Raw genomic sequence first — 22055 nt, forward strand, 5'->3', positions numbered from 1 at the left:
TTTGTCAATAATGAAATTTGGTATCTCATTTTTGCCAATTATGCTTTTTTTTTTTTTTGGGCGCAATTTATCATTTATTATGAGATAATCATATTTTCTCCAAAGAACAATTTCTTATAGAAGACACTTCTTGTATCGCCCACGTATATACGTTTGAAGTTGTAAGCTTCCTTACTAATGACACTTGCTATCATGTAGCCGAATTTGATGATAGCAGGAAATTTCCTGTAAACTCCATTTCCCTCTCATTTTCAAAGATAATTTTCTGCTTCCTCACGCATTCTATAATTTATAAACAATATATATTGACAATGTTTCTTCACAATGATCATATTGCTTGGTAGAGTAAGGTTGATTTAGTATAGGGATGACAATGTGGCGGAGTAATTGGGGAGACCATCTCAATTACCCACCCCCATTAGAATAAATCTTATTCTCCAATGGGGATAGAAAATCTCCATGTGTGAGTCAATTTATCCATCCCCACCGTCTTCTCATTTGCTTATTTTGTTGTTGATTTTTATATATAATTTTGGTGAAAGAAAATTAAAATGACTCAAATAAAACCACCACTAACATATTGTAAAATATTTAAATTATTAAAAATAAAAAAAATACTTCAACGTATTGAAACAATATCTTAAACTATATAAAAATGTAAAATATTTAGACAGTAGAGATAGGGTAAGATGTATAAAACCAAATTCTAATCCATAAAAAAATTTATAAATTATTTTTATTCTCATTTTTAAAAAATCATTAAAATTTATCTTATTTGAGGTATGATTTCATATAGCATTTTGTCATCCTTTGCACTTTATAGTACAAGAACAACTCATGCTTGTGAACCCACTATTAAAATTGTACCTTCGGCCTTGAAGCTCTATGACTATGGACTGTCTCCACGTGACGTTGTATGGGCTTATATCTATCTAACCAAAAAAAAAAGATCCATGATTATTTTCAAGAAAAAATGATTGAGTGACAAAATAAACCAAAAAATATAATAATTAGCTTTATTTTTATAATATAGAATTCTAAATTAATGGCAATTAGAACATAGTTATAAGGATAGTCCTGTTAAATCTATTAAATAAACGTATGTAAAATAGGATGGATAAATGTTCAAGGAGGCATCCAATTGATTTTACCCTAAATTTTCCATGAAACCAAACAAGAGAAAGAAAAAGTTAAATGTAAAGACAAAATGGCCTCAAAAATTGGATCCGCTTCACGCTACGGCTACTAGCGCTCGCACTACCCCCCAATCGAACAGTTCTACTTTCCTTTATTGCTGACATCTAGCTATCTTCTCTCCTTTAAATTACCATTTTACCCATCTTGTAACGTCTTGTGCACCACGGCACATCCTGGGAGCAGCGTATTTTAGTCATTCAGAAAGACTTAACAACTGTCCAACCACCTGCTGGAATCATAAGCTCCAATGAGCTTCTGCCACAAACTATCAATTAAAAAGATTAAATAAACAAATAAAGATCGGTCCATATAATCCAGCATTCAGTGAAAAACGTGTATGTGACAGTCTAAGTGGTGCGCACAATCAATTAAGATTTAATTATTTGGCAAATTTGATAATCACCTATAAATTTTTTTATTTTATATATTATAGATTTTATAGCATTAAATTTATAGGCCTTATCCCGTAGACTAATCAGACCTGTTAATTCCCAGGTTTTGATTGATTAAGTAAATTATCTCACTACGTTAATATTGTGTGACTGTTTTATAAAGGTTTTTTTTTAATATTTGAGTTTTAATTTTAATGATATTTATCAATTAAATAATAAATAGATATTCAAGTTATGAAAATTTTTATATAATAGATCACTAATAATTTTACGGATTCATTATCAATAAATGAGTTGTAGATAACATTTGAGATTTAGGCGAAACTTAAATATCAAATCATGAGTTTATTAAAAATAAATAATGATTGAGAGTTTGCCTTAACCTCACTCCAATCCCACACAAAAAATAAATAAAAATTTAATAATTAATAAATTTACCTTAAATTTTAAATTAAAGATAAATTTACCCAATTTTTTTTTTTCTTGGAAGAAAAAATAGAGAAAAGTGCAACGTAAAGTGTTCGACTCTTCTTCTAATCAATCAACCACATGACGCACGAGTGTAACTTAACCAAACGTCTGCGCGAAGCAGGAGATCGTAAAAACCGGAAATTTCCGACAAGACGACGAAACATGCTTAGTTGAGAATTTCGTGAAGAGGGTTTTAGACTTTTAGTTTTAGTTTTAGTTTTCAGTTTCAGATCTCATTCCCTCTCTAATCTTCTTCTCGAATTTACAGAATTGGCACACGGTTTCTCAAAACTCAGCGTTTTGCAGAGAAAGCGAAACAGCTGTGTGTGTGTCAGTGTTGTTTGTTTTGAAAAATCTCGTTTTCATTTGGCCCTCGCCTTTTTGAGAGGGAAAGTCAAATCGGAGTTCGTTTTGGCGGGAATTCAAAACCAAACCAAACGCTTAATCATTTGGTTGTATTTTATTGCTGCAGCTAAATACGAGAGAATAAAATAAAATTGAATTTCAAAATTTGTGTGTGAATATATACATAGATTTTTGTAGAAATATTTTTTTAAGAGGGAGAAAATATAGAGAGAGAAAAAAGATGGGGCTATCGGAAAATTCGAAGGGCCTGATACTAGCAGTGGCGTCGAGTGCGTTTATTGGTTCGAGTTTCATTTTGAAGAAGAAAGGGCTGAAGCGTGCAGGAGCTTCTGGTACTCGCGCAGGTACTGTACAATTTCAGATTTTTTTTTCTTTTTACGAATTCTTTTTTAATCTTTGATTGATTTTATTATCTGCTATTATAACTTGGAATTTCGGATTTTTTTCTTTTTTTGAGTTTAATTCAGTTTATTATGGCTTGATGCAATGGCTGTCAGGGCAAAAATAGGCATAAGATGATTGAAGTAATTGAATATTGAGTGATTTATTTAATTACTACGTTGATACAATCTGGTGATAATGAAGAGGATAAAATAGTTCCAAATATCAATATCACAAAATCTGTTTTATTAATAGATGACAGATCACATATGAAAGATACTGAGGTCTTGAATTCTTGAAAATTACTTAGCTTGGATGTGTGCTTGAGTTTGAACGTTTTGTGGAAGAAGGTTTTTATTCTTATGTCAAACTGAGGCCTAGAAAGTCTTTTTTAACTTCTAATTTGGTATGAGTTATGTTTTCAAAAGCACTAAGCTAAATAGATTGTGATTGATTTTTCTCCTGAACCAGCTACCTTTTTTTTTTTTTTTGTTATTAATTTTTTTCCCCTTGGAAAATACAGGAGTTGGGGGTTATACGTACTTACTAGAACCTCTTTGGTGGGCAGGCATGGTGACAAGTAAGTTTAGCAAAAATAGTCCTAGTTATTTTGGCTTTTCCTCAACCCCCCCCCCCCACCCCGCGCGACCGGGTGGCAATCCCCTAATGTTACTTTTAAGAAATATTAATTGTAGTCATATGATTTACTGACTTTTCAGTTTTGTAACTCTGTACAAATAGTGATTGTGGGAGAAGTTGCAAATTTTGTGGCTTATGTTTATGCTCCTGCTGTTCTGGTGACACCACTTGGTGCATTAAGTATAATTATCAGGTAGTGCAGACATGTCTGAGCTCTAGTTGCCTTTGGTAATTTCAGATAAAAGAAAAGAAAGTTTTGGCAGAGCTTTTATGGTATATATATAACTGACTTGTTTGCTGGGTGAGTAGTGCTGTTCTGGCACACTTCATGCTGAAGGAACGGCTGCAGAAAATGGGCATTCTAGGATGCATCACCTGCATTGTAGGATCAGTGGTGATTGTAATCCACGCACCTCAAGAGCATACTCCAAATTCTGTGCAAGAAATCTGGGCTCTGGCAACTCAACCTGGTTTTTGGCTTTAAACCTTTTTTCCCCTTGATCTTCATTATAAAACATGCTTTGGTGTGGGAGCAAATACTAATTGTGCATGTTTTCATGTTTCAATCAACAGATTTTCTGATTTATGTGGCCGCAACAGTTTCAGTAGTTTTAGCACTTGTTTTGCACTTTGAACCTCGCTGTGGACAGACAAACATACTGGTATACTTGGGAATATGTTCTTTAATGGGTTCACTAACGGTAATTATCTTCTCTTTAAGTTACCAATTATTTGCAATATTGCATGGTCGAGATGCTATGAAGTTGCCTGCATGCTATTTTATTCTGTGGTAGGTGCATAAGTCTTTGTAACTTTGTTATATTCCTCAGGTTGTAAGCATAAAGGCCATTGGAATTGCAATAAAACTTACACTGGATGGAATCAGTCAAATAGCTTATCCTCAAACTTGGTTTTTTCTTACAGTTGCAGCTGTCTGTGTCATTACACAGTTAAATTATTTGAACAAGGCAAGTCCACCACTATTAGTATCGGTAGTGTCAGTTGTATCAGTCATTGACACCCTCTGACAAGTTTGCATGTTTTTTCCACATCATATTATAAACATCACATGGTAGAGTTTTATGAATTTTGAGGTATTTGTTGTACATGATCTTTTGAACTTAACAAGCTTTCAAAAATACATGGATTTCCTTATTGTATAAATTTCTTCATTGTGAAAGGTATTTATTGTCCCTCTTAACATTTGGTGTATTATGACCCAACGTGGCCGCTGAAAATTTGATTCTTCTATAGTGGCGAAACACAATTATGTGTGTATATTGCAAAACTCGTTGTCACCAGATGCGCCAAGGCTAAAGTTTGAGGACTTTGTTTCATGTTGATTTTATTATGTTTATATCTTTTCTTTTTTCTAAAATAGATGCTGGAAGATCCTTGTTGAAAAGAAGAATATATGATACAATTGTATTTGATTTGAAAATAGCATGCTTGCTGGATTTAAAACTTAACCGATGTTTTAATGATGAGCTATTTCACTCATGAATCAAACAAATGAACTTTCTTAAATACTTGTGATTTCTAAAATTTCGTTCAATTTGCCATTCCACACAAGCTATTGCGTTTATAAGCCCTTTCATTTCTTTTCTGTCTCACCTGCATTGCTGATTAATGAAATATTGATCTTCAAACTGATTCATCAAAAAGCTGAGGTGAAAGATGCTTGAATGGCGACCATCTCATGGTGCCATTAATCTGAGTTGGTTTGATGGTTTTCCTTCTGCTGTGGGATTCTTAGATCTTTGTGAAATGTTTAGTAGAACGTTTTCAAACTGTGCAATTGGTTCCCTTTCTCATGTTCATTGATGTATATGGCTTCTTTGTTCAGGCACTGGATACATTCAACGCGGCTATTGTTTCCCCAGTATATTATGTCATGTTCACAACTCTGACTATTATTGCAAGTGCAATAATGTTTAAGGTAGAATGCTCGACCTATCCTGTTGAATTTTTCTTTTTTTTATGCTGCAACATGGTCCTCACAGTTAGCAGGAGACAATAAGTTTAAATGAAATCTTATCTGATATCTCGTACAGGATTGGTCAGGTCAGGATGTAAGTGGCATAGCTTCCGAGATATGTGGTTTTATTACTGTGCTTTCTGGAACAATCATACTTCATGCAACAAGAGAACATGAACAAACTACTGCACCAGGTACATTGAGATCTTTCCTTAATCTTGTGAAGTTTGGGGCCTGAAAGGTACTAGGTATATCCTGGTTTAAAATATTGATTTAGGATCATTCTCTTGTGACCAGATACATCAATTAAATGAACTCAGATAAAAATGAAAATGGAATGCTGCGGCATTTATGTGGTCATTCTGTAGTTCTAGGCCCATGTTTTCCTAGAAGCATGTGCCTGAATATCAATGTTCTTTTGATTTTGGAATGTAGCCACGTCCAAAATTATTGAACGGCTTCACTGGAGTGATGTTAGTTGAAATGCTACTGGAGTTATGTTCAAACTTAGCTGAGCCGCAATCTTACTTTATTTGTGGTGGCTGACTGCTTTGAAATGCTTCCTTGATATTATTGTTGTTAGGACCTTATTGTCAACTTTAGCTGATGTTAGTCCCTTAATTATCCAGTGGGAACTGTGACGTGGTACGTAAGTGGTGATTCATTGAAGGGTGCCGAGGAAGAACATCTAATCACGATACACAATTCAGATTATTATGTGCAATGAGAGTTTCCCTGAAGATGGATCTTAAAAATGAAGACGATCCTCCACTTTTCGAGCAACACTGCTGCCGGGCTAACAAGTCGTGGCGGAGTGAGGAGCCACTTGTTTTTCTGGACAACGCTGATTTTAATTCAGAAAGATAGCTGTTGTGCATACCTTTACTTTTCAAGCTGTACAATGCAAATCTCGGAATCCACTTGTTGCTGCATAATTCACAATCTGAATCACTGCACATTCGTACTTGGAGGAAGATCTACCGTGCATTATTGCAGGTCCCATGATAATTCTTTGATTTTTGTACATATTCGTCATGTTGGTTGTCTCTATCAAGTTATTTCAATTGAGGGTTTGTCAATATCAAGTTGGGTTCATTCTTTTGTTCAATCCATAATTTATATTAATTTAGCTGTCATTCAACTACTGTGTCTTTCCCGTATTATTCCCAAAACCTTAATAAAACTTCCATGCCTAGGTTATCATTGATTGGTTTGTATTTCCCAAATGGTTCGTTATTCTGAATATATTATTTTGTTTTCTGGATTTGAAATTATCTCGTTAACATAATTTGAAAATGAGGATCGAAATGAACAATTTTCTTTTTCTTTTTTCTTTTTTGGTTGCTGTGAGCTTTGATTAATATTGAGAAAGAAAATTTATTTCGACTTGAAAATATTTCTTCAATTTTTTCTTTTTAAGGTAGAGGATTGGGTAAGGTCTAGATTAGGTTTTTAACTCATAATCTATCTCAGATTTGAACATCAAAAGTTATTTGAAAATTTCTTGACAACTTCGTGAATAAACCCATTAATTGTTTAACCTTTGGGTCATGACTGCCTTCAATTTGAATCAGAGGGTTAGTTAAATATTGTTATTTGAAAACTATTTGGTCAGCCCTTTGGGAGCAAATATCTTTATACAAAATATATATATATATATATATATATATATATATATATATATATATAATAATTTAGATAAAAAGTATCATTAAAGATAATTTTTTTTTACTATTTAAGTTACTGCAAAATAATAATTATTTACAAAAATAAAAAGTATAATTAAAAATAGCATTGTTGTTGTCATTACTTTTATTATTATTACTTAAGTTATTGTGAAATAATAATTAAGTGTAGCAGGTATTGCAACATAATATTTTACTACTAAAGAATTATAAAATATTACATTTTATTATTTTTTTCATTAATTGACCATTTTTTGCCCTTACTTTAGGGAAAATAGAAAAATCACAAAAATTCCAATAAAACCTTTTTGCTATTGTATCAAAACCCCAAAAATTTAAATAAAAGTTTACATTTACACAAAAAAGGGTAATATAAGGTTTCTATAATGTATTTATTACAATAATTTTTCATTCAATTGAATGTTAATTTAATTTTAAATATTAATTATCAATAAAAATTAACAAACAGTGGTAATTAACATACTCACAAACACATCCATAGATAAAAACAATCACGGACATTTTAAGTATTAAATAATAAAGTTCATGACATAAAAATTTATAATTTATAATTTTTTAAAATTTATATCAATAACTAATAATGAAAATGAAATTAATATTTAACTGAACCAAAAATTATTTAGTATAATGGTTACACTACCAATCACGAACATTACCAAAAATTATTTAGTACATGAAAATGAAATTAATATTAATTATTATTAAACAATTAATAATTGTCTTCCCTTAAAGTAAGGATAGAAACAATATTTCATATGTTTACTAATAATCAAGTATTAGAAAAATAGTTAAACGTCAAATTTTATAATTCTTTAATATTTAAATATTATCATACGATGCTTATTTATTGTACCTTTTTTATTATTTCCTCCCAGCCTTTAGAAGATAACATCACGCCATCTGTCCACACTTGAGTTGGCCATGTATGTGTCACATTAAGGCCAAAAGAAAATATAAAAAAAAATATTTGAAAAAATGGACACGCCAGCTGTTGACATAGTTGGATTTTGGATCCAACACGCAGCGTGCCATTGACCGCACAAATGTGAATCGTCCACAAACGGAACAAAATAATTGTCGTTTTATTTTTTCCTTCGTGATCATGGGCTTGCTTAGACGTTTAAGCAAATGCTGAAGTTTCATTCCCTAAATCAATTCTCTTTAAAATAATGACCAACATGATAATAAATTATTATATTAACACTTTGGCCCCTTACTTTTGTGAAAGTGTCAGTTAAGCTCATACGAAAGAAGTAAATAGGGATGTTCGCGGATCAAATTTTATAGATTATAAATTTTTAATCTAATCGAATTCATGGATTGGTGAAATTTAATCTAAATTCAATCCATACATTTACGGATCGGATGCAAATTTAACCTAATTTATATCCAATCCACGATTTTATGTATTGATTTGCGAGCTAAACATTTTTAATTCTGTCGTATCCACGAACTAATTAAATAAAAAAATTAATAAAAAAATGATTTTCCTAGCGATTAAATTCAAGATTAAATAAGATTTAAATAAATTAATTACTTAAATAGAGTTAGAAAATACATTCAAAATTTTAAAATATAACACACAAAAAAGAAAAGAAAAACTCATTTGTTTAGATTAATACATGAAAATTAACTGCTTAGAAAGTTATATTTGTTTATTTAATTATTTTTATTTTATATTATTATCGGATAAGATATAACATGGTGTTAATGTAACTATATTCTAATTTATTTATTTATTAGTAAGTACTAATGTCATATTTACAAGTTTAATTTTTTTTATTAAATTAATAAATTTTTGTTGGATTTTTCATATTTTTGTGGATTTACATAAGGAAATCCATATAAAATCAACCGACTGTGGATTTTTAAATTTTGAATCTAATTCAATTCACCAATCCACAGATCGGATTTTTACAGATCAATATTCTATGGATTAGACGGATTGAGCAGATCGGATTGGATTCTGAAAACCCCTAGAAGTAAGGGACACAAAGGATGCAATTTAAGGGCCTAAGCCAGGCTTTTTCAAGCTTAGGTCCAGGCCCAAGTTATTAACAGCAAATCCAAACCCTTCAAAAGCTTGTCTATACTTAAATGGGCTGAGTTATAGCTGAGCCTGAATTTAGACAAATTTTTTAAAATGAATTTTTAATATAGTTTAAAATAGGAAAAATAAAAGAATACTTAAATTAAATATGATTGATTGATTATATCATATATAATAGACTAATAATCGAATATACAAAATATAAATATATAAAGCCCATAATATATAAAATATAAAATATAAAGTTAGGACTTTTCTCACGAGCCTATATCCAGGCCCAAGGCTTTTAAATTTTCAGCCCGTGCCTAGGCCGTTCGTTGCGGGTCGTTCCTAAAAGCTCATGGGTCTGGACATGCCCTTTACGAGCTGGGTCAAGCCCATATTTTTTTCATCCCTAGGTGACACATAAATTCCCTCCCATTTAATTTTTATGTTAAAGTTAATAGTGCAACTTGAATAAAAAAAAGAAAATTATAAAAATTCACTTTATTTTCTAAAAGTCAGAGTAAAGAAATATATTTAAAGAATTAATCAATTAAAACCTTTTATTTACATAAACCTTGATTATTGTTGACTATTTTATGTTTTACCTTAATTTTAGTTTAATTATTTTACTTTTATAAAATTAAATGGTCAAATTGTCTACAACATATGCTTTTATGCCACAAGTTCAAAGAATTAAGGATGAGTTAATTGATTAATTGATCAAAAATTTTTCTTTATTTGAAATTATTAAAAAATGTGATTTTTTACAATATATTTTTAATGGGATTGGGTTTACACTATTTTGAAAATGGAAATATCACCATCCTTAAATATTACTCTCTCTCTCTATATATATATAGAGATATTAAATATTATCTTCTAAAAAACTGGTATATTATTTTTTTCTCAAATGGTACAAAAGAATATTTTTTAGTTGGACTATTGGCATCTCTCTAATCTCCTCATGAAATCCCTTTTCACTTATATTTTTTTTTAATTTTTGAAAACGTCCTTTTTCTTTTTCGTCTTCGTCAAATGCACTTCTAATTTTTCATTTTTTTTTTTGGGGTCAAACTCAAAGTAGTATTATGTTAGTAGTCATTTCTTTTACAATCTTATTATTATCCTACACAAATTAAACATTTTTCTAGGTGATGAATTTTTGAATGTTAATCATTGGCTTAAATTGCACATATTTTACATTATAATTTGAAAGTAATCTTAAGTACAAAAATATTTAATGAATGACAAATTTGAAAAAAAAATATTTTAAATTTGTACAATTTATTGTAGTTAGATAATTAACAAGTAGAAAATTAAAAAAAAAGAAAAAAGATTGACCATGAATGCAAGTAACTTGTTGGAAAAAAAAAATCTGTGTGTTTAAATCTTATTTATTTTTATCTGTAATTTTATTTAAAGTAGGGTTTTATAAGGATAATGAAGGAGTGACAATAGCTTCACCCAATAATTTTACCATCCTTCAGTTTCATTGCACAACCTTATTAATGGGAAAAAAAAACCCTTTTCATCCATAGAGTTTCATGTAATAACCCATTTCATCTCTATTTTTTAAATAATAACCCAAAACATGCTTATGTTAACTCACCACTTATTTGCCATCCTCCACATTCACACTCAAACTGCTTCAACTCTACAACATAACTCCTTTCCTTATCAAGTGCATCATCCTCCAAGACTTGATAATGCTCTTTACTTGCTTTAACCACCCACAGATTCCTTGAAGATTTAGCAATTTTTACTATTTTCTTATGCATCCTTGGAGGCAAGTTAGAGTCCCCATTAGCAGCCTTTTCTCTTCTTCTAATAAGTCTTTTCATTAACTTCATCCTAATGTACTTAAGCAAATCAATAATTGGCTTCCTTCTATATTCATTAAGCACTCCATTCCATGATTCTGCTATGTTATTTGTAACATGATCAGTTTTAAAGAAAGGATCAATTGTATGGCACGCCCAAGTACTTGGATCATTATCCACAAGCCATTTATATGCAGCAAGCTTCAAATCATGGATGGCAGCCATTGCTTTTTCAAAGTCAACTCGATTAGCTGCTCTCACAGCCTTCCAAAATAAACCTCTAAACTCTTAAGCAGAATACACTTTTCTAAAATTGGCATATATATGCCTTGCACAATGTCTCATGGTGGATCTTGGGAAAACAACTTGAATTGCTTGAATTAGACCTTTTTGTCTATCTGACATTATAGTCAAAGCCATCTCATTTTGAATGTTCATATGCTCTTTCAACAATCCCAAAAACCATAACCAACTATCCTTGCACTCAACTTCACATATGCAAAATGCTAAAGGGAATATGCCATTGTTGGCATCTAAAGAAACAGCAGATAATAATACTCCACCAAATGATGTCTTGAGGTGACAACCATCAACTCCAATAAACCTTCTACAGCCTTGCATAAATCCATTTCGCAGAGCATCATAACTGACAAAAATCCTTTTAAAAATTGCCTGTGTACCTTGTAATTCTTGTTGAATCTTCACTGTTGCACCCTTATTTTTTGTAAGGATAATATTGCCATAATCATGTAATCTTGCATATGACTTGGCAAAATCATTGTCAGCTATATGTAGAACCTGTTTTTTAGCCCTATAAAGCCTTTTCTTTGTGGTGCTAGTATTGAATCTCTTCCTTAATTCTGTTGACATAGCTCCTGACCCAATTCCAGGATTGTTAATAATTGAACTATAAAGCTTCTGAGCAATCCAATTGCTAGTTACTTCTAGATTCTTAAAAACTGGCTTACATTTGTGATCACCCCCTTTAAGAGTTCTAATCTCAACTGATACTTTATCCACCAAAACAGATGCATGGATCCTCCATTCACAGCACTTGTCGGCACATACAGCTGTCAATCTGGACTTATCATTTTTTTCCTATCCAATGCAAGCGAGTTTTGAATGGCGTAATCTTTCAGTGCACTCTTGAAATCAGCCATACAATTAAAAACTTGTCCAACTTGCAACTTGATTTCGTCATCTGCGGGCATATGAAACATCATCTCTCTCAAATCTTTTGCCATCCTCATAACGGAGTTTTGGTCGTCATTTTTACTATTGAGTACATCACCTTTTCAATGCTTTCACAATCTGATAGTCCATCATCACCATCAGAGTCACCAAGATTTGCAAAACAAACCACTTCAGGCTCACTATCCGATTCTACAACATCACACACATCTTCACCAGTCCAACTAATGGAATAATACTGAAAGCATCCTCATTAGCATCTTCGGACCCTTGATCACCCCTTTTTAAATTTGCATCACCACTATATACTTGCTTAGTTTGCTGTGGTTGAACTTCAGTGTGCTTGTACCCACTCTCATATGCCTCAAAGATCCTATTAACATCAGTAAGAACATCATCATATTCAGAAGTCCATGCCCATGGTCCAGCTGATGGTAGAGTATATGGCGAATTTCAGGACTGTTTATTACATTTTTCAATAGTTGGAGTCTACTGTATATGTTCTTGGGTGACTTGGGAAAAAGGCTCATCATAAACAAGGATGCTTAATTGAGGGATGTAAGGTGATAGTTGATGTTCAAGGGTAAGGGTGGTTGGGATGTTGGAGACCTAATTTGCTCATTGAACAACCGTCTCTTCACTGGCGACAGTGTGTCCATGGCTACAACATCCATCTCAAGCTTCAAAAAGTCAAACCCCTTCTCTAGTATTAGGTTCACAAGATTGATATACTCCAAATCTATTTTCAAATGCTGCCTTTCACAGGACCATGGGATAATGGCAATAAGTTGAAAATTTTCATTGTCATATTTATGCCTTTTGTAAACCTCTTCCAGCACATCATTTATAAGGCTCACCAAACTGAGCATTCTGGATCACAAGCACCCATTTGCACCTCCTTTCCACAAAAGTTAACTGAAACATGTATTTGATGCATGTTGGATTTGCACATGCCAATCAAACACATTACCGACATTCTAAAGCCGTCCGTGTTGTCAGCAAATAAAACAAGCATCGATATTGTAGCAAAAGAAAAAAAGCAAAAAATAATTATATAAGAATAGGTCAATTTTATAACCAAATTTCATTATCAACAAACACAATTACCATCCCATAAGAATAATGCAAATACTTCCCTTTACACACATCCAAATTATCATTACTCAGAATGAAAGCAGAAAAGAAAAAAAAAAATCCTCTACTCGATATAAAAGCAAAAAGAAGTCAAGAAAACACCATCAAAGTTTCTTTGAAATTTCATTATTTGAAATAAAAGAATGATTATTTGATAAACATACCACAACAATATTAACTCAATTTGCTTCTTAAATTTATTTTCAGCTTTACAATCACTCTTTTTTGACCGTTATTGTCTCCACAAGTCCTTACCACTGTCTACCCAAGTCAACTCACAATGCAATCAGAGAGTATACTTTTATGAAAATTGTGATTATTTTTAGTATTTAGATCTAGTATTTATAGGGCTTTCATGCTGCCAAAATAGAGAGAAGTGCAAAATAATTGCTTGAAATAGAATTTTTTCATCTTTTCCGTATTTAATGTTTAATGGGATTAGATAAAAAATATTTTTAGTTATATGTCAACTTTTTTTTTCTAATTTTCTCTTTAATAGAAAATCTTTTTTTTACCCTTAACGAATTACTAACAAACGACATTTAACTAACGGTGAATTAACGGAAAAATATTTTATGTTATTGTTTAAAAAGTAATGATGAAATAAGTTATTACATAAAATCCTAAGATGAAATATGTTATTACATAAAACTCTAGGAATGAAAAGAGCTTTTTTCCCTTATTAATTTATCACATCTATAAATAAAAGCTAACCGATTTATTTATGTTATAAATCAAAATAAATCAATACACATTTTTAGTTTTACAACCAATAATTTAATATTTTTTAATATATGTCACATTGTTTGAGATGAATCTCTTGCAATAAAATTGGGAAGTACAAAATTTTTGTATTAATAAAAAGTTATTTCCAAAGTTCAAAAATTTTTTTTTATAAAAATTTTTATTTATTTAAAAAATTATTATTTATTAGAAAATATAAATAATTCGATACTGAGTCTTGATCAGGTGCGTGACAAATTATCTGATGGAGTTGTTAGACAATAATCAGGCATCACTAACGTGCCGCGCCCACCTAATCTATTCGATTCTGTAGATATGACTCCTTTTAAACTTTCCTAATCCACATAGCACAAAGGAATCACATTTCACATTCATCGTCATCACGGAATCTCCCAAACTCATCCTCCACCGTCCGATCATCTTCTTATCCCTAATATATAAACCACACCACCGTTTCCCCTCTTTGCTTCCAAACAACGCTAACGCAAAAAAAATTGCAAGCAAATTTTGAGAGAAAGAAAGAAAAGAAAAAAAAAAAAATTTATGGCGGCAACAGTGTCATCTCCGTGGGGGAAGCCCGGCGCGTGGGCTCTAGACGCCGAAGAACACGAAGCTGAACTCCAACAACAACAACAGGATGATAAACAAACCAACGCCGAAATCGCCGATTTTCCTTCCCTCGCCGCCGCAGCCGCAGCCGCCACCAAAACGAAGAAGAAGAACAAAGGCCAGACCTTTTCGTTGGCCGAGTTCAACTCTGCTTCTTCGTTAGCGGCTAAGCCGGGCCAGCCGAAGGGCCTGACCCACGACGAACTCGTCACCCTCCCCACGGGACCGCGCCAGCGCTCCGCAGAAGAGCTCGACCGCTCGCGCCTCGGCGGCGGATTTAAAAACTACGGCTCGAATAGCAGGTACGGGAGCAACAATTACGGTGATGATTCGTCGAATTCTCGGTGGGGCAGCGGCGGCGGCGGCTCCTCTAGGGTTTCAAATAGGGAGTCAAATAGAGAATTGCAGTCATCGCGCGCTGACGAGATCGACAATTGGGCTGCGGCGAAGAAATCGGTGACGCCGACGGGTCGGAGCGGTGGAGGGTTTTTTTCTGATTCGCAGTCGAAAGCTGATGAAAGTGACAGCTGGATTTCCAATAAAACCGAAATGGCGCCGCGTAGCAGATTTGGGTTCGAAAGGAAGAGCAGTTTTGATTCGTTGTCGAGGGATAGGGGGGAGAGGGATAATTGGGGGAGAAAGAAAGAGGAAAGTGGTAATGACAGTGAGTTGACGCTGAGGGCTAGGCCAAGGCTGGTATTGCAGCCGCGTTCGGTGCCTGTGGCTGCGAGTGAGGGTGGTGGGGCTAGCCCCACTGTTAATGCGGTGGCAAAACCGAAAGGGGCAAATCCGTTTGGGGAGGCAAGGCCTCGGGAGGAGGTGTTGGCGCAGAAAGGGAAGGATTGGAAGGAGATTGATGAGAAGCTTGAGGCTGTGAAAATTAAGGAGGAGAAGAGTGAGATGACCTCGTTTGGGGGGAGGAGGGGTTTTGGTAATGGCCAAGGGGGATTTGCGGAGACTAGGAGTTGGAGAAAGAATGGGCCTGAATCGGTCGATGCAACAGGGCAAAGGTTTGTTTGTTGATTGATTATTTTGCATTTTGATTGAAATTTATATGACAAGCAGCTATATTTTGTTTCATGCTTTGTTTATGGATGGGGTAGAGTTGTCGGTAATGTAATATTGATATGGTTTTCTGTTTGCAAATGGATGTGATCAATTTGTCTTGTGTTTATTTGGAAAGCTGTTCTTTGTTTGGTTAAAACTTATGAGAAGGTTGTGTGGAACCGCAAGTACTTTGGTAGGTTCTCAGTAAAGTCTTACCAATAACCATGGAACAATCAGCATACTCAGTTAGTATGTTGCATTGGGTTGGTTGCAAGTCCTTGTGGATGTTACTTGTATGGCTTTTATGCAATTTCATTTTGATGGTACTTGTGTTTTTTTCAATTGATTTTGATGTGAATGCTTGAAGTATATGCCTTTGCAAGAAAGAATGTATACTTGCATGGTGTGGAAGGAGTTATCCTAGGGGTGAATAAGTCATCTACAAAACAAGGATAAACATAAATGTTCTTGAGGATTAAAAAGAAAAAGAGAGAGAGAGAGAGAGATCTTCAATTTGTGGTCTGCGTTATGTTGTTTGTGCGTATGCTACTTCTTTCTATGCTTTCAAAGTTGCTTTGAAGATGATGAATTTGCTCTTTAATCATTTCTGTCGTTGTGATTTGGAAAAGGGCTGTAAACATGAAAATTTCTGTTTGTATTGGTTTACCTTCAAATGTGTTATTTTGTGTTCTGTTGGATTTTGGTATTCTATTTCCTTTGATGGGTATGTATGCATTTTTTCTTGGCTGAAAACTTTAACCAAAGCGAATGTAACATGTATCCTGCAATTTACTAATCTAATCACCCTGGCTGGTTTTACTTGTTCCACTTCAAAATCACAATGTTACCTCTTCAGTTTTAATTGCTTACCTATAGGTTTTTATAAGCTATAAGAGCAAATGAGGAACTGCATCTACTTTTGGGGCTATGATAAGGAATACAGCTTTCTGTTTTATCCATTTGTTTCAACTGCAATTTAAACTTAATCCTCCCCTTATTTAAAATCAAGACTCCTTATTTAAATTGAAGTGCTTCCAGAATATTGGAAGTACCCAATTATTTCTAGTTCAGCTAATATATCTACTAGTAATGTAGAAGAAGTTCATGACTTCCTTGATCCTAGAAAGTAATCATAATGTTGCTTTAGCGTTTGTAATGCAGATGAACAGACTTAGCAGTAATTTCAACCAATTTTGATGTTAGAATGTTCTCAACTCCATCTGGCTTTTTCTCTTCATGTTCACTTAAGTTGCATTGTTTCATTGGCAGTTTGTGGCCGGTGATTATCTTTTTCTGTGGTTGAATTTTTCTGAGTTCTGAAGCTTTTAGATCACCGTGTTCACCTCTTTGTATTTGAACGAACATCAATTTGGTTGTGTACATGTAGAGTAACTAGATGGAATTATATTTATGGGTGTTGATTATGTGTTTGCTGCTATTGACAACTTCCCAATTGTCTGAACCTAATATGTTTTCTTTTGGTCCAGTGATGAAAATGGACGGACTGAAGATACATCTGAGAATGGATATACTGAAGAGAAATTGGAGAATGGACATACTGAAGAGAATTGAACATAGAGATTGACACACAATGCAAGGGAAGGAACAATTGAATTTGTTAAAAGTCTAGTGTGTTGGATTAATGAGACTGTTATTTGTCCTTTTCATGACTTAAAAATATACAGTGGGGAGTCCTAATTAGACAATTTTGGTAGGTCTTAAAGAGTTACACTAGTCTGGCCAATTTGGCTTGTTTTGTAGTGGGTGTTGAACATCAGAATTATTTATGTTGTTGCTGATATTGGTTCTTGACTTCGATCTTGATATTTTGTGCCTTGTTTTTTTATTTTTGGGTGAGTGCAATTTTCGTGGTGAGGTCTAATGTAAGTGTGGATCTTTATTGTTTTGAAACGGTGATCAAATAAACCGAGGGATATTTATTTAGTTGATGGTTTTTACCAATGATTGTTGTCGTTTTATTTGAGCATTGTACGCCCCCCCTCCATTATTGCATATATTTTGGTTGATGTATAATTTTCGTTTCCTTTACTGTTATGATAATTTGTATGTGTTTCTCTTCGATGCTTTTGTCGGGCGCTTGTTGAACAGAAATGTTGGTTTCGATTAGAGCGAACTGTTGATAGCAGCAATTAGGATTGTGATGAAGCCACTCGATTATGTTGTTAGATCACTTGTATTTTGTACGAGATGGCGGTTTTCTTAAATTCACGACTTAATCTCATATTTATTATCACGAATTTTCAGGATAAAGACAGCCACATCCTGTGGTTGTAGTGAGATCGGCATAGAAATTCCTTCTTGTTTAGAAATGTTCATGCAGATATTTTATTGGGAATTATGTCCAAATTAATTATAGGATCCGCACAGTTATCCTAGATGGGTTACTATACTTGATGAATCAAAGAACATAATTGTGTTAAAAAAAAAAAAAGAGAGAAAAGATTGTGACTTGCACGTGGTGATGGTAATGACACTGTCCGCAGCGAGTTTGTCATTATCAAATTCAAACTCACACAAAATTTAAATTACTAAATTCACCTGTAACTTGTAGCGGGTTTTAATTTTTTTAAGAAAATTCAACTGCTGCGGATTTTGACAATTACCAAACCTCTAATGGTATATAGCAGATTTTTTGTGGGTTTGTATATTTAAAATCACAAATGTTCAATATATAAATTTACAATAATAACCTCAAATTCCACATAACATACTCGATTTTAAATTTAACCAATGTAGATGAAAAATTAAAATTTTAACATCAATCCAACACAAATTCTCAAATTTAAGTATAAAATACACAAATCCATTAAAAAAAAATCACAAACTAGTATCTAAAAATAACAATTATATTTCATATTATCATTCAACACAAATTTAAAGAAAGATCTTCATTTCATTTACCATCATTAGCACCCATCCGACATTATGCCTATAATAATGACTAAAATTAATATTTTTCAAAGAATAATACTTTTCAAATAATAATCTGAAGAAAAAAATTATAACAATGAAATAATTTATGCATTAAGTTAAAAGAAAAATAATCCATACAAAAACACTTTGGTTATTTGGCATTTCGCATAATTGCATTATTTTCTTTATATAATTTTTAGATTTAAATTTTTTCAATTAAAATTAAATTAACAATATTTAAAAAAAAAATTGCGGGCCTAGTGGATATTTATGTTGGTATCCACCGGATATTAGGCTCATATCAAACCCACCCGCATCCAAGTACGAGTTTCAATTTATAATACTAAATCCGTCAGCAACCCGTAAAATTATCCGCAGTGGGCGGATTTTGATAAATAGGTTTGAGCGAATTTACGGCATAATTTCCATGTTACATTAATATGTTAATAATATTGATTTTGATGATAACAAACTTTAAATAATTTTTTATTAAAATGTTGGAGCTATTCCTTAATAAACAAAAGCCTTATAATCATTCCAATCATATTCAGAAAAGATGGACTTTCAAATTAGAAAATGATTCTCTGCAAAATCTGGTTTAAAATGTGATTCTGGAAATAAGCGGTGAACCGTTTTCTTTCAAACGGTTAACCGATTAAAACCAGAGAGCAACATATTGCCTAAGCTCTAACCGATTAAGAAAAACGGAAAACTCAAAAAGCTGGGAAGGTTACTAGAATTTAACGGAGAATCGTTTATTTAACCGGTTAACCGATAAAATTCAGAATTGAAGATTGTACTCTTCTGGCACCGTTTAACAAAACCAGATAAGGCTAAATTGTTTTGCAGGTTACTGGAAACAAATGGCGTACCGTTTATTATAAACGGTTAACCGATAATTTCCAGATAGGTCATTTCATGCAAATCCTTAACCGTTTAATGTAAACGGATAACTGATGTTCATTTTGCAGGTCTCTGGAATTTAACGGCGAAAGGTTAACTTTAAACGGCAAACAGTTTATTTGAAATTTGGCCCAACGGTAACTTTTGACCAGCGTAAACAGTTAACCGTTAATGGTTAACGGCGAACCGTTTTCGGGCAGACAGTTTGTAACGGCTAGTTTTTCAGCTCCAACTATAAATAAGCTCATTCAAATTCAAACAAGACTTGATCACAACACGACTATTGAGCTTATACTCGAGAATACAATCTTCATAGAGCTTTGAACACATTCGTGCTTCATCTATTCACATATTGGGTATCATTTTGTAATCTTAAATATTGTGAGAGGCAAAACAAATTTGTAATCTTTTGTTTTGAGTGATTGTAAGTGTTGGGATACACTTGGGTTAAGAGATTGGGATAATCTCTTGTTGTAAAGGTTATTGACACCTTGTAAGTCAAGTGTAAACATTTGAAACCTTGGAGGCTTACTTAGTGGAATCCTTGGAGGCTTGCTTAGTGGAATCCTCAAGCCCGAAAAGCTTGGAGACGTAGACGTAGGCGGGGTTGGCCGAACCACGTAAAAATCTCTGTGTTTGAATCTCTCTTCCCTTATCTTTTTATATTGTGATCAACTTATTTGTTATTGCTTTGAATTCGGTTAATATTTGCATTAAGTTTTTCTTTACAAATTGAATAATTTTTATAATTCCAATTCACCCCCCCTCTTGGGTTGCATAACCAGAATTTCATGCCATCCCTATTTGCACGTTGTGGGTCGTTAGCTATCATGAAGATATATTATGGAACATATATGTTAATGGACTTTGTAGGTCGTCAGCTCTCGCTGCCCCAGGAAAATTTGACTTGCACGTTGTGGTTAGTGGAATCCCATACTGTGTTTTTAGTTGATAGAATGGTTTCATTTTGGCATGTTGTTGTAATTGTTCTATTGCAGATCGATCCCACAGTTTCTGCATTTTTTATTTTCGGCTTTCCTGCGTATTGACTTGGCCTCTGAACTACACCATATTTAAATTGAATACTTGTACTCATCATCATTCCATTAATGAATCACTTCACCTCGGATAAAAAACTTCCATTGCATCATCGTCCCGCCTCTCTTTTTCCATAAACTGTGAATGTTTTAAAATATTCTAGACATTTATGCTAAGAAACTCCTAATAATAATATATGTTGATATGCAATACAGGGAAGTAAGACTTTGAAATTTTTATGGACTTTGTTGATTTCCCTGCCCTGCACTTACATTGATCTTATGGACTTTCAGTCGGCCATCTCTATTATAACCAAATTTTTATCTAACAATGGCTTTAAACAGTCAATCAAAATAAATGTAATAAGTCATGTAACTTAGGATTGAAATTGAACTGATTATTATGTTCTTCCCAATGTACTCTAATATGATTTTTTTTTTTCCAGAAAAAAGTGACTAGTCTTCAACTCTCAATATATTGTATATTAAGAATAGAAATTTATAATTCGAATAAATTAAGAATATAAAGGTGCATGAGAAGTTAGGGGCTTTTAAAGAACGTGAATGTATTATATCTTCCATGCTTTCTGCTGTTTATGATTCACTGAGTTCTGATGCGTTTGAGGAAGCTTGTCATTGGATGATTACAGAATATGATTTATGGGATAATGATTGGTTAAATGGTTTGTACGAGGAGAGGCATCGTTAGGTCCCATGCTATTTAAAAGGCTATTTTTGGGCAGGAATGTCAACAATTCAGCGAAGTGAAAGTATGAATGCATTTTTTGATGGATTTGTTAACTCAAAAACAAATATGAAATAGTTTGTAAAGCAATATGAAAATGCATTGAGAGTTGAATTATAAATTTCTATTCTTAATATACAATATATTGAGAGTTGAAGACTAGTCACTTTTTTCTGGAAAAAAAAAATCATATTGGAGTACATTGGGAAGAACATAATAATCAATTCAATTTCAATCCTAAGTTACGTGACTTATTACATTTATTTTGATTGACTGTTTGAAGCCATTATTAGATAAAAATTTGGTTATAATAGAGATGGCCGACTGAAAGTCCATAAGATCAATGTAAGTGCAGGGCAGGGAAATCAACAAAGTCCATAAAAATTTCAGAGTCTTACTTCCCTGTATTGCATATCAATATATATTATCATTAAGAGTTTCTTAGCATAAATGTCTAGAATATTTATTTGTGATAATATTTTATCTAAATTTTTCCAATGTAGAATTCAAATGCATACTCAAAGCTGTTATGTTGTTTTCAAAGGACGAAAGCCGGACATATACAATTCTTGGCCTGAATGCCAGATACAAGTAAATGGATTCAAAGAGAATTCTTATCAATCTTATAAATCTTTGTTGGATGCCGAAATAGCCTACAATGATTACATAAAAAGGCATGAAAAATTGCTAGAGACATCCAATATGTTAGAAACTACAAAATTTATT

General features: G+C 32.9%; 2 protein-coding genes across 3 annotated transcripts; both read left to right on the forward strand.

The window, feature by feature from the left end:
• The first annotated feature begins 2163 nt into the window (after positions 1–2163).
• On the forward strand, positions 2164–6634 carry LOC18034555 (probable magnesium transporter NIPA6). 2 transcript variants are annotated; one of them, XM_006423545.2, is made up of 9 exons: positions 2166–2770; positions 3331–3387; positions 3549–3639; positions 3756–3916; positions 4020–4147; positions 4277–4414; positions 5293–5385; positions 5501–5618; positions 6054–6633. In XM_006423545.2, the coding sequence occupies exons 1-9, from the start codon at positions 2647–2649 to the stop codon at positions 6149–6151; spliced, it is 1008 nt and encodes a 335-aa protein (XP_006423608.1). In that variant the 5' UTR covers positions 2166–2646; the 3' UTR covers positions 6152–6633. The 2 variants fall into 2 exon arrangements, with proteins under 2 accessions (XP_024035263.1, XP_006423608.1); XM_024179495.1 differs by lacking the exon at positions 4277–4414 and having other exon boundaries at positions 2164–2770; positions 6054–6634.
• Positions 6635–14343: 7709 nt separating this feature from the next.
• LOC18034101 (eukaryotic translation initiation factor 4B3) lies at positions 14344–17654 on the forward strand. The gene is made up of 2 exons (XM_006423550.2): positions 14344–15673; positions 17198–17654. The coding sequence occupies exons 1-2, from the start codon at positions 14598–14600 to the stop codon at positions 17280–17282; spliced, it is 1161 nt and encodes a 386-aa protein (XP_006423613.1). The 5' UTR covers positions 14344–14597; the 3' UTR covers positions 17283–17654.
• The last annotated feature ends 4401 nt before the right edge of the window (positions 17655–22055 follow it).

The sequence above is a fragment of the Citrus clementina genome, unplaced genomic scaffold (genome assembly GCF_000493195.1).
Source record: "Citrus clementina cultivar Clemenules unplaced genomic scaffold, Citrus_clementina_v1.0 scaffold_8, whole genome shotgun sequence".
NCBI classification, from domain to species: Eukaryota; Viridiplantae; Streptophyta; class Magnoliopsida; order Sapindales; family Rutaceae; genus Citrus; species Citrus x clementina.

Excerpts from the sequence above, each read along its gene's own strand:
- LOC18034555 (XM_006423545.2), top strand. The coding sequence starts at position 2,647 with ATGGGGCTATCGGAAAATTCGAAGGGCCTGATACTAGCAGTGGCGTCG. Across the intron at positions 3,388-3,548 it reads GTGGGCAGGCATGGTGACAA|TGATTGTGGGAGAAGTTGCA; the intron begins GTAAGTTTAGCA and ends CTGTACAAATAG. Across the intron at positions 4,415-5,292 it reads AGTTAAATTATTTGAACAAG|GCACTGGATACATTCAACGC; the intron begins GCAAGTCCACCA and ends TTCTTTGTTCAG.
- LOC18034101 (XM_006423550.2), top strand. The coding sequence starts at position 14,598 with ATGGCGGCAACAGTGTCATCTCCGTGGGGGAAGCCCGGCGCGTGGGCT. Across the intron at positions 15,674-17,197 it reads GTCGATGCAACAGGGCAAAG|TGATGAAAATGGACGGACTG; the intron begins GTTTGTTTGTTG and ends CTTTTGGTCCAG.